Below are 12389 nucleotides of genomic sequence, written 5' to 3' on the forward strand. Positions count from 1 at the left end.
TCCAACTTACAAAGATACCCTTGCCCCCGCCCCCAGACACCCTTCAAGGACGTGGGGCGGGAGGGACAGCACACAGATGGCGCCCAGCACCATGGTCTCCAGGGCCTTTATTCAGGAAGGCACAGGGCGTGTAAAGTCTGTTTGGCAGGCACGCTGCGGGGGTCTGGAACAGCTCAGTTTTCTCCAATGAAGCTTCTTTGTCAGAATGAAGACCAGCTGCTGGTCTGATCTGATAGGACCTTTGGGGAGCTGCATCCATCAGGCAGGTGGGTGTGTGGTGAAGGTGCAGGGACCTAGTGACCTGTGCTTGTCTCCCACTGGGGAAAGGTTTGTACCACGGGAAGGGGGACTGTTAAATTCCCCAGACTTCAGGGTTACACAGGCACATGGGCACGTCCCAGGGCTCTGGGCTGAGAGGAAAGGAAGGGCAGGAAGCAGTTGGGATGAACCTGGTTGGAGCCCACAGAGCTAGTGTGGGGCAGGGACAGGAATGAGATACAGGCGTGAGAATGAGCACAGTTACCACGGGATAACCTGGGGAGAGCAGTCCAGCCAGGAGGGACAGAAGGTGCAAAGGCACTGTGGCTGTTTTGTGCTTTTGTCCTGTAATTTTTCAAAATGATAAGGATGAACCAGCCCCCTGGATACAGAATGCTGGATTCTGCAAATGAAGCCGCCAGCAATCCAGAGCTGGGAGAGGCCTGAAGGGAAGGGCACGGCGAATCCTTGATGTGCTGCCAGGGCTCCTGCTCTCAGTGGTCCTCCTCGGCCAACCCAGCCCCACGGCCGTGCATTAGCCCACCAAACGCTCGCTGGGCGGCTGTTATGTGCCAGGCTTGGTGCTCAGTGCCTGGGATGCATGACAAAGACAAGACAAGCTCTCTGCCCTCCAGACGTCCTCCCAGGGAGGGAGAAGACAGAATTGGTTTTGAAAACAGGCAAATTCTGGATCTGAATCCCTGCTTCCCACTTATTACCCAGGGCAAGGTGTTTGTTCTAAGCCTCAGTTTCCCCACTGGTAGACTATACAGCTTTACTCATGGAGCCAATACCGGGATCCAAGGGGACTAGAGACGCGAGCACCCAGAGCCAGGCTGCATAAGCAAAGGCTGCTGGCAACTCTGCCAGCTCCGGGGGGGAGCAGACTGTGGCTTCGTCCCTGAGATACTATGTGAAGTTTTCATGGGAAGAGTAGAAAAGAGTTTTGAAAAGTGTTTAAAACCCTTTGCCGATTAAAATATGACCCAATCTGACCCCCACACCTGGGAGTTGTCAGAGCCCCACTGGATCCTCCAACTTACAAAGATACCCTTGCCCCCGCCCCCAGACACCCCTCAAGGACGTGGGGCGGGAGGGACAGTACACAGATGGCGCCCAGCACCATGGTCTCCAGGGCCTTTATTCAGGAAGGCACAGGGCGTGTAAAGTCTGTTTGGCAGGCACGCTGCGGGGGTCTGTAACAGCTCAGTTTTCTCCAAAGGTGTGGCGCGGAGAGGGGTGCAGAGGGAAGGAGAACAGCCGGGGGAGTCTTCTTCTCCAGAAAAAGGCACTGGCAGGGGGTGAGCACCTCGCTTCTTCCCAAGCAAGGGCCTGGGTTATATACACATGGGGGTTGACCAGACGCAGAGAAACTCAAAGCTAAATACAGCTAGCGGTGGAAAGAGTCCATGGGGAGTTGGGAGGGGAGGGGGGCAGTGGCCAAGGCTACATCCGGGCTTTTTCCACTGGGTGGGAAAAGACGTTCAGAAAGAAGGCAGAGCTTTAAAGGAGAAATAGCATCCAGCCTCTCAGATTTAGTGTTTTGTGCAATTGAAAAATCCACAAAATAAATATAACTTAAAAACCTCTTACATGATACTAAAAGCACATTTGGGACAAGCAGTTGAGAACCCCCCTCCACTGCTGAGCAGTGCTGAACCCCAGGAGCCCCACGGGGCCACCCACTCACTTGTGTGCAGGTGTGCACACCTCGGCCCTCCCTCCTGACACCTGCAGGGCCAGGACCCAGGGGGTCCCTACCTGGACCGGGCTGGCTGGGGGAGGTTTGCAGACTGCCTGAATCCCATTCCAGGATCCATCCAGCCCGCTTGGACAACGGAGGAGTGGGGGGACAGCGGGGGGAATGGGGTGCAAGAGAGGAGGTGTGCAGGAGTAGCATGGGAAATACAAACCCCTCAAACCCCTAGGTAATAGAATAACCCCACAGAGATACCGCTTTCTACCATTCACGTATATACGTGTCACCCAAAGCAAAGAATTGCCAAGAGGAGGGCCTCTGGGGCACCTTTAATGAACAAATCACTTGTATATTAGCACACTGTTTGCAAACAACTGGCGTCTGCTTAAAGTGCTTGGAAAGTTTGTTCTCTTCAATTGATTAAGCTGATCCCCTGTAGTTTTTGTTCATAGCATTATTTTGCTTTAGCAAACTTTTTTTCATAGATAGAATGAGGGTAACTCGACCAGCCCCTAGTGGGGCTTTACATCTGAATTCATGATGTCCCAGACCCTCCCAGACAGTTGCAGCAGAGACCCCTGGGGTCCCTTCTGACCCAGCTGACCACAGCTCCCAGACCCTGAGCTGACTTTGGCGCTTCTGCCTTCTAGGGTCAGGTGGTGTCACGAGCTCTCTAGTGCTCAGCCGGGCGGGGGTGTGACCTTTAGCAAGTCAGCCCACACGGGAGCTCACTGCTGTTTTGAACAAGAGCCAGGAAGTTGAAAAGTGATTTCCTTTTTTAAAATCTGTACTTACACATCCTCGTGTGTCCCACCCTCCGCCCCCACCAACTGTCACTCACCCAGGATGAAAAGGGAAACGTAAGTCACGTGGGCAAGTTGACAGTTCCCCCAGAGACCCTGGGGTGACAGCGGGCAGCCCAGGAAGCCCTCCCTGTGGACTGGTCCTCCAGGTACACACACCTGGGGACACATCCACTTCATGTGTCCCTGGAGCATCTCCCTGCAGAGCAATGGGTCCAACCTCCTGCAGCAGCACCTGGGCCACAGTACCAAACGGCCACAGAGCTGGAGTTTTGTTCTTTAAAAGTCATGCAAGATTTACATCCTTCTCAATAATACAGACCTACTTGTTTTACAACTAAAATAAGGCTTACAAGTGGTTCCCTATGAATCTTCAAACAACCTAGTAACCCCAGGAAGAGATGCCTGGCACCTTCCACATATTCTGGAAGCTGCCCACAGCACATTTGGGAAATTGGTCTAAGCCCTCCAGGCTGCTATTTCAGGGGGAAAATTATGCCAGTGAGCCAATGTCCTGCTTCGTCCTTGCTCAGCACTGGCCTGAAGCTCTGCCCCCTAACTGCTGGACACTCTGGGTTTCATGAGAGCCCCAGGTGTGCATCAGGGGGACCAGCTGGCACTAGGAAGTGGGGAGGTGAGAGGACAGGAGTGTCCTCTGCAGGTTCTTTCTTCCCTTGGGGCTGCCTGGGCTCTGGCCCGCTGCCATCCAGCCCTCAGGACCACTCAAAGTAAGGAGGAGAGTGGGAGGCACAGGTGGAAGGCCCTGGGGGTCAGAGGACAGCTCTGAAAGCTCAGGTTTGCAGAGTGTCCCCCTGAATTCATGCCAAGACCACAGAAGAAAGAACAAAGCTCCTGCCTGCGCCCTCCCAGGAAGCTCAATGTCAAGAGCACAGTCAAGTTGGATCTGGGACTTTTGGATCCTGGATCTATCCCAGTGCTGGGGTGTTTCAATACCCAATGGGAGGGGTCCCTGCTTTGGCAGACCTACAAAGGCCACCAGGGCATCTCTGGGAGTCCCTCAGCTGATAAGCAGAGTCTTTTACTCATGGCCGACATGGTTTTGTGCCCCAAATACCAGAAAGCCTGGCAGCAGGCCCCCACGTCCAGAGCAACAGTCAGCCCATCCCCAAAGGGTAAGGCAGAAGCGGGCCACACCTAACAGTGCCATCACCGGCACCAGCCACCAGGGGGCAGCAGGCCCCCACAGGTAACCTGCCCAGAGGCTGGGGTACTCTTCTGTTAGGGTCCCCTCTGGAGCCAGGAACTCCATGGCTGCCTGAGCCTCCCCCCAGCTCTAAACCCTACTGGCCTCCCAGCAGGTGGCCATCCCTGGGTTTGGGCACTTCTCTGCTAGTAGGAGATCCTACTGACAAAGAAAGTGGAAACCCCGGCTCCAAGCCCTTCAATTAGGAAGTAATTAGAAAATCACATCTCTTCTACAAAGTGTCCTGTAGTGCCAATCGATCAGGAGGGTCAGTTCTGGGGCTTGCACCCAGTGGGGGAGTGAAGGGAAAATTCAGAAGGAGAAGGAAAGCAAGGGCGAGAAGAGGCCAGGGTGGTGGTGAGGCGGGGCCTCAGGCGAGCGGGGCACTGGGGCACATTTCTGTCAGGATGTCAATGAGGTTGTTCAGGCCCGAGAGGTAACCGTCCTCCCGGTTCCCTTCCTGCCATGGGACGTCGTGCTGCAGGGTCTGGCCCTCGGGCAGGGGCGTGGTTTTCCCAAAGTCGATCATCCACACCTTGGCCTGTTCCTTCTTGTCGTGGATGAAGAGTAGGGAGCTGCCGATGACCTGGAGGGGAGCAAGGAGATGAGGCCGGGAAGGGCCAGGCCCCACCCTGACCTCACCCTGCTGCAGACCAGGCTCGGGAAAGCCGGAGACCTCAGTGTGAAGTGGGCAGAGCTGCACTCAGGTGAGGCCCAGAGCCCACGGCTCCATTCCCCCATTCTCTCCTGGGCAGCAGAGCCCAGGAGGGTGGCCATGCCCAGGGCAGAGTACATGGGATCCAGAACAAGACCACCCACAGTGTGAACAGAGCCAGGGAGGAATGTCCAGGATGGTAGACCCTGTGTGTGTGTGTGTGTGTGTGCGCGCGCGCGCGCGCGTGCTCGTACATGGGCCTGGGCTCCCCAGCAAGTCAGGGTCTTATGAACCCCTCCGGGTACTGCTGTCAATCCCCAAATTCTCTCTCTCTCAGGCTCCCTGTGTGCTGCCCTCTGCCCGCAGAGGAAGGCAGGAGCCCTACTCCAGAGTGGTACCCTGGGATCTGCCTGCCTTTCCTGAAGATCTTGGGTTGGTGATGGAGGGCTTCTTGGCTACTCCAGCGGCTCAAGAGACTCTCGGGTGTGGGAGACCCAAGTCCTGCCACAGCCACTCAGAACGGAGGAGCCCCCGTGGTCGGGAGGGAGAGGGTGACGGGACCACAGCTCACAGGCCCCATGGCCGTCCCGGGGAGCCTGGCAGATGGCTGCACTGTGGTTCCCAGGTGGAGTGAGGGGCCTGACCCGGCTGCGGTCAGCCTAAGGACGGCCCTCGGGCTTTGGGAGCAGGTCTGTTAGCGTGGGGGGCAGGCCCACAACTCAGGCAGGCGCGCCCCAAGGTCTGGCCCACCACACAGAGCACAGGTCTCCGCCCCTGAGGACAAACGCCTGACACCTACCTCGTGGCACTTAAAGAAGGGAGAGATTTCCAGGGTGGCCCGGATGTCCTTCAGCCGGTCCCGGTAGGCAATCTGGGAACAGAAAGATGCCCAGATTTTTAAATATATCGGGGAGGTGGTGTGGTGGGGTTAGGTGTCCTTTAGCCTGTTAAGAGTCACTGACTGTCAGCATGAGAGGGTCCTCACACTCTGATAATTTCAAGCTCCTCATCTAGAAATGAAGAAACTGAGGCCCTATGAAGGCAGGGCAGCTGGGGCCCTGGTCCCACGCTCCCTCTACTCCACACTGCTTCGTGACAGGAGGTGCTGCGGTGGAGGGGAGTCAGTTCCAGGAGCCCCTCGCACAGGGGTGAAGTCTGTTCTGGAATGCCAGCCGTGTGGAGGCAGCACCCAGGGAGCCCGGTTGCCATGGTGCGAACTTCCTGACACAAACTTCAGTGCCCTGAACTTTTGAAAAGAACAGCATAAAAGAGCCAAAGCCACAAATCTCTCTGCCCGTGGCTTCTCCACAGAGATGTGCTGGCCCTGGGGCATCCACCCTCCTGGGGGGCTGCGAGGAGGGAAGCCCGTCACACACAAGCACACAGGGTCCCCTCGATGCCCATGTGCAGCAGTGCCAGCCTGGGGCTCAGCGCCAGGAATAAACTCCTCTTGTCCAGGCGCGGGCACCATGCACTCTGAAGCAGCTCTGCTGAGCTGGGGCACCTGTCCCATGACTGAAGCCTCAGCTCTTACCACAGGCCGAAGTCTCTCGGCTGGAAAAGGCGGGAGGGAGACTGCCCAGTACCAGCCGGTGCTGAGTCTCCTTGGAGAAGGGCTGTCTGGGTCCAGCCCTCCTGCTCAGCAGTCCTGGCGAGCCCATGCAGGAGAAGGTGCCTCTCAGGAGGGCTCCAGGGCCCACCTCCCTGGTGTAGTCAAGGCCCTGATTGTCACAGGGTGCCCTGTCCTTGGGCTGTGGGGGCTCAACACGCCCTACCTCACATGATCCCAGTGCTCAGAGCATCTGTCCAGCCTGCCTACAGCAAATGAAGTCATCTGTCACGAACTTATGCCACCCACACCTTCAGGCTCAGAGAGCCTGTCAGTTCTTGCTGGGGAGGGTGATGTGACATCTCACCCTCCGTCCCCCGCAGACTTCCGTCCCTCGGTCTCAGCCTAGTGGAGGGTTGGCCAGGCCTAGGAGTGCAGGGACCAGCAGGCTGCCAGGCCCCTGCTTTCCTTGCTGTGTGCCCTTGACCACTCAGTCTCCTCATCTGTAAAATGGGGGCAAGGATGCCAAGCCTCAGGCGGCTGCTCTGAGGGTTTGGTGAGCACTTGGTGTAATACCTGGCAGGCAGAGGAGGGCGGGGGGGGGGGGGTGGCGCTAGAGGAATACAGTGCTGGAAAGGGCTGCTCTGAAGGGGATGGAGACGTTCTGGGGAGCTGAGTTTCTGGCGAAGGGAAAAAACAAGCGCATGTTCACCCACTGACAGGCTGACAACCACAGCATCTCCCTCTCCACCTTCCAAGCAGAAGTTTGGGGCCAGGGTTTTCTGCATGGGTACCACGGCTCAGTCTTGGGCTGGGCAAGCACCCCCAGAGAGGGCCCAGCCCCCTTTGCCGGGGGCACCTGACTCACCAAGATGTTTGGGTTTCCTTTAGTGAATTCTCTGAAGGCCTCAATCACCTGCTCCCTCGTTTTGGTCTTCTTGAAGTCCCGGTTCACAGAGCCATCTTCTTTCTGAAAAGAAGGACACCCACCCGGGAGGCAGTTCAGCAGACAGCCCGCAGGTGGGCACTGCACTCATTCCCCCACCCCATGCTTCAGAGCCAGGAGCCCCAAATTGACCCCCAGGCAGTGAGGCGCCCGCGTGCAGCACCAGGAGGCAGGCGCTGGACTGACCAGGCACGGGGCGGTTAGTGGGACAGCAAAGCAGAGGGGCGCCTGACCTGGGCCCTGGCTGAGGAGAGGGAGCGGGTAGCACCAGAGTCTCAGAGAGAGGAAGAGTATCAGGGAGGCCTGGAAGCCTGAGGGGCACCTGGGCCAAGCTGGGGGAGCAGGGCCGTGAGAGCTGCCCATCCTGAGGGTCCCGAGTGTGAGCAGCGGGGCTCTGAGGGAGCCGCACGGGCCTCTGCTGCCCCTAGAGGCCCAGGGTGCTGGCACCGTGGAACCTAGGTGCCAGAAGGTCCCTGCTGCCCAGGGACGCCCTTGCTCCCCACAGGAGAGGGAAGCCCCTTGCCCCACGTTCAGATTCCCTTTGTAATTACAGGTCTCTGACTTAGGCTCCCTGAAAGCCGAGATTTAACAGCCCACCCGGCTCCCAGCCCCGCCCAGCACACGAAATGGGTCCATTTCCTAAGCCCGGTGCTATGTCTGTTCCAGGCAGACCAGGCAACACGTGAGGCTTAATTAGCACCTCTATGAGGAAATCTGTTCTTTAAGATCAAAGAGTGAGAAAGGATGGCTCTCCTAGGAGCCCCCAGACATGGGTCTGTGCACCCCAGGAGCTGAGCTTAAGGCACTGTGGCTGCCTCTGCAAGAACCCTGGGCAGAGGGAGAGAGCGGTGGCTGGGCCTTCCCCACCCCACAGAGGGCCTCTGCGGGGGGCCTTTCCTGGACTAAGGGAGGGGAGAGGCTGGTGGAGAGCTGGTGAAGGCAGCTGGCTTCTCTCAGAGCCCGAGAAGCTGTGGGCTGCTGCCACACAGCTAGACAACAGACAGACCAGAAGATCCAGCTTGAGATGGAGAGAGAGGTAAAGGGGAAAGCAGACTGCTTCAGACAGGTCCAGAGAGGAAAAGGAGCGCTGAGAGGAAGAGGATGTGCATATAACAACACTGGACGCAAAAACAGCAACAGCTGATTTCAGAAGACAGGGGAGGGGCAAGTGGCTTTCTCAGCTCGTAAAGCAGCTGTCCCAGGGGCCACTGCCCAGCAGAAACTTCCACCGAATGCCATCTGCAAGGAGGCTGCCCTGGCTTCACTTGCTCGGGAGTCATGCCCTACTCTGAGCAAGGGCCGGCCAACACGAGCCAAGAATGGACAGAGAAGAGAAACCCAAGAACGCTCAGGGACTGTCCTCCACTGACAGGAATGGCTGCCTGAGACTGAGGGGCCAGCACCTCACACCATGCTGCTTGGGGCGAAACGCACGTCTGAGCAGACGCCCAGATCCAACAGCAAAGGCAGCGTCTGGGAGCCTGGCTCTGGGGAGAGCATTCTCAGGCCCTACTCAAATGAGTGAAGGGGAAAGAAAGGAGAATGAGGTGGCCTGGAAGTTGAGGGGTGGCCTCGGTGCAGGCTCCCCAGAGGTGTTTGGTGACCCGGATGGAACAGTGCCTAGTCCTGCCCGCCTGGGCAGACGAGTAGGATGTCAAAGCAGCTAGCGGGCTCCCTCCCTTGCCTGCATCTCACTGAAAGTCCTCATTTTGGGACCTTGGGCAGAATGAGCCAGCTCCCAGCCCTGGCATCCAGGCAGGGCCCTGCTGTGTGGGTACTTAATGCCGGGCATGGTCTGGACTGAAGGCAGGGTCATTGGCAGAGCGCTTACTGCTGGGCAGAGCTAGAAGGCACCCCTGCTCCGAGGCCCCAGCTCCCTCCATGGCCACCCCACCTCAGACCAAGGAGAAGGCCAGTTTCCCCAAACGCTGGCTGCCTGTGCCCTGGCTCTATACTGGGAGGAATCTTACAGTCTCTGAAGGACCCCTGGGGTGAATGGTGGTGGAATCCAAGGACCCAGTCCTTTCCCATCCAGAAGCTGGGCGGCTCAGGCAGCTTCAGGCCCCAGCTGGCCGTCCTCACCTTGATGCCCTCGATCCTGAACCCGAGGGTGGCCGTGGAGCTGATGGTTTCCCTCCACTGCATGTACCGTGGCTTGGTCACGGCCCGCTGGGCTTTCTCCTCCTCTGTCGGGGCCTCTGGGTCCACCTCAATCATCTTCTGGTACATGTCCTTCCGGAGGCTGGGCTTCTTCCGGGCCTTGGTGAGCTCCTCCTCCAGGTAGGTCCTACGAGGCAAGGGAGGCCACATGAGGGCCGCTGGCTGGACCAAGGCCCACTGGCGCCTTGCCCAAGGGCTGCAGTCAGCTTGGCCAAGCCAGGCTCACCCAGGGCAGGCACATGTTGGGTTGGGCTGGGGTTGGCTCTTGACAGAGACCGGGGCAGCCTTGCCTAACAGGGGCAACTTCATTCCGGGACCACTGGGAAGGCCTGACAAAGCCCAAGGAGCTCTTCCTTCTCGGGGAAGCTCACAGGACCAGCAGGGGAGGAGCAGGCAGGGCAGCTTGGGAGCTCGTCCTGCTGGGGTAAGGATGGGGAGGGGGCTGAAGGCAGGTCCATTCAGAGCCCAGCTTCCCCGCCCCCCACGTCTGCCTGGGACCCTCCCAAGAAGCAAGGGCTTCAGAAGCCAGAACCTGTATGGGTCTGGAAGCATGTTCTGTCCCTCTACCCTGTCCATCTCCCTGGTGATCCTGAGGGCTCTCTCTGAAGAGGGAACACCTTCTTGAGTAAAAAGGCCAGGCCAGAAGGCGGTCTCTGAAGGAGCCACAGTGCTGGAGGGAGAAGCATGACGGTGGGGAGGAGAGGGGAGCCTCGGGGCTCCGTTTTGCTACAGAAGAGACATGCTGGGTTCTTCCTGCCTCTCAGACACCAGGCCTTGAGAAGACACAGTTAAGCAAACTGTTTCACCACCGCGCCCTCTGCACAGGTGTTGGGGGTGGGGCGGGGACGAAGCCTGCAGGCCCAACTGGCAGGGGTCCCCTAGAAACCAGAGGACATAACAGAAGCAGGGACGCTACAGTCTCTGGGCAGCCTGGCACTGAATTCCTGGCCCCAGGATGCCTCCCTGACCCCCAGGGCCAATGGGGTGAGTCACCCCCCTGCTGCACATCAGACGCCCACCCTCCTCCCTGCTCCTATTTCAAACTCCCCGTCACCTCCCACAACGAGCTCAGCTGCTGTCTGTGACCCTTCCTGAGACAGAAATCTGCAGCGTCAGTTGAGTAGAGGGAAGTTTCCTCCCCAGGCCAGTGTGGGTGGGCATTGCCCACACGGTGGCCTGTGACAACCAGCCTGGCCTCCACTCACCATCTGTCCCCGGGGGCTTTGCTCCACAGCCACCCACCACACCTCCAACCTGCCAGTGCGGGACCCAGAAAACACTAGTCAAATCTAAATCTATTAAAAAGTTACCAGAACCACCGGACCAACTCTTGAAAGAAGCAAATCTTTGGGTGTGAACTTGGGCCTGGTCACTTAGGACCTTCCAGAGTGACGAGGGCTTCCTGGGTAGCTCAGCTGGTAAAGAATCTGCCTGCAATGCAGGAGAGCCCGGTTTGATTCTTGGGTCAGGAAGTTCTTCTGGAGAAGGGATAGACTGCCCACTCTAGTGTTCTTGGGCTTCCCTGGTGGCTCAGACAGTAAAGTATCCACTGCAATGTGGGAGACCTAGGTTTGATCCCTGGGTTGGGAAGATCCCCTAGAGGAGGGCATGGCAACCCACTCCAGAATTCTTGCCTGGAGAATCCCATGGACAGAGGAGCCTGGCGGGCTATAATAGTTCATGGGGTCACAAAGAGTGGGACATGACTGAGTGACTAAGCACAGCACAGGGAATGATGAAGACCATAGGAGGTGGTCTGCCTTGGTTATGCCCTCTATACACACACACATGCATACACACACCACTATATGTACGCCCATGCACACAAACACTACCGTGTACAGAGCCAGGTCAGTGATGATGAGAGCTTCAGGGCAGAGGCTGTGAGCAGGAGGCTTCTGTGTCGACTTGTGTCGTGCTGGCCCGTGTGTGTATTTGTGTGTATTTGTGTGTGCGGTGTGGAAGGGGCTGCCATCCCAATGCTCCTGAGTGCACTGCAGGGGCCTGCAGGGTGGGTGGATGGGTGCACTTCTGCAAAGATTTCTCAGTAACTCCTTAAACAGGAAGCAAGCCTCAATGTCAAATCCCTTTCCACAAAGGGCTTTCTTCGAAAAGGGACCTGCGCAGTTCAATCTGGGCAGAGTTGCTCACCTTCCAGGGAGGAAAGGGGCTGGGCAAATGCCCACAAGGGTCATGAGCCGGGTGGTGGGGTCAGGGGTCCACTGAGGGTGTCCTGACACTGGCCCAGCCCACCTCGCCCACCCCCGCAGGAAGGTCAAGCCTCCATGTCACGTGGAGGAGCAGAGGCCAAGGGGCGAAGCCACAAGATGAAGCAGAGGGAGGGCTCCTCTCAGGAAGGCAGCCGGCCCGTGGCGAGCCAACAGGTGACACACCAAAGCCACCCACTCCCACCACCCTCTCTAACCTGCTTCCACAAGGGCAGAGGCGCTACAGGCAGCTCGGTCTCTGCCTGCCAGTCTCTGGCCCGAACATCAGGAAGACACTCCTGATTCTCCAGACACAGAGTTACAGGTTAAATTGAAGAAAACTCCCTAGAGCAAAGCAGGCCTGTGTCCTTGTGGAACCGGGGTCCCAAGAACGCCCCTTGTTAGGACATCACAGTTGCCTCCATCCGTTCCTCGGGCTCCACCGCGGCTGAGGCTCAGGCTGCTGATCCGTCCTTCCATCACAGTGACAAGTCTGTGATGAGTCTGAGCCCCTCCTGCTGGGGATTCAGGGTCTGTGGTGGCCCCGGCTCCAGCCTCCTCCCTCTGACAACCACAGAGCCCCTGGGCAGGGCCAAGCTGCAGCCCAGGCTAGACTGGCAGTCAGAGGCCTGCGGCAGAGGTGGGCGGTGTGTTTGTCTGGCTGCGTGGCCCTGGCGAGTCCCTTAGCCTCTGGTGGCAAAGGGCTCCTGCCCGAGACTGGCCCGAGGCCCATCTGCCAGGATGGCTGTAAGAGGTCCTCAACACTCGGAGCACAGAAGGGCCCTCCACACTCAGGACCCAGGAGACAGGGAAGGTGGGGCTGGAGGGGGACTGGTTTGGGGGAGACCTTTCCCTTTCCCTCTACTCGGGCCCTCACTTGCCCACACTCTCAGTCTCCAAGCTCCGCC

At 58.1% G+C, this 12389-nt stretch overlaps 1 protein-coding gene across 1 annotated transcript in view; it reads right to left on the reverse strand.

The window, feature by feature from the left end:
* Positions 1–1379: 1379 nt before the first annotated feature.
* Positions 1380–12389, reverse strand: part of ITPKB (inositol-trisphosphate 3-kinase B) — a 104945-nt gene continuing 93935 nt past the window's right edge. The window contains exons 5-8 of the mRNA XM_055582042.1: positions 9197–9401; positions 7037–7138; positions 5419–5490; positions 1380–4550 (exon numbers count right to left, since the gene is read on the reverse strand). Of these exons, the coding sequence (XP_055438017.1) occupies positions 4335–4550; positions 5419–5490; positions 7037–7138; positions 9197–9401 (595 nt within the window). The 3' untranslated portion in view covers positions 1380–4334. The remainder of the gene's footprint in view (positions 4551–5418; positions 5491–7036; positions 7139–9196; positions 9402–12389) is intronic.

Source organism: Bubalus kerabau, chromosome 5, assembly GCF_029407905.1.
Source record: "Bubalus kerabau isolate K-KA32 ecotype Philippines breed swamp buffalo chromosome 5, PCC_UOA_SB_1v2, whole genome shotgun sequence".
Classification (NCBI taxonomy): domain Eukaryota; kingdom Metazoa; phylum Chordata; class Mammalia; order Artiodactyla; family Bovidae; genus Bubalus; species Bubalus kerabau.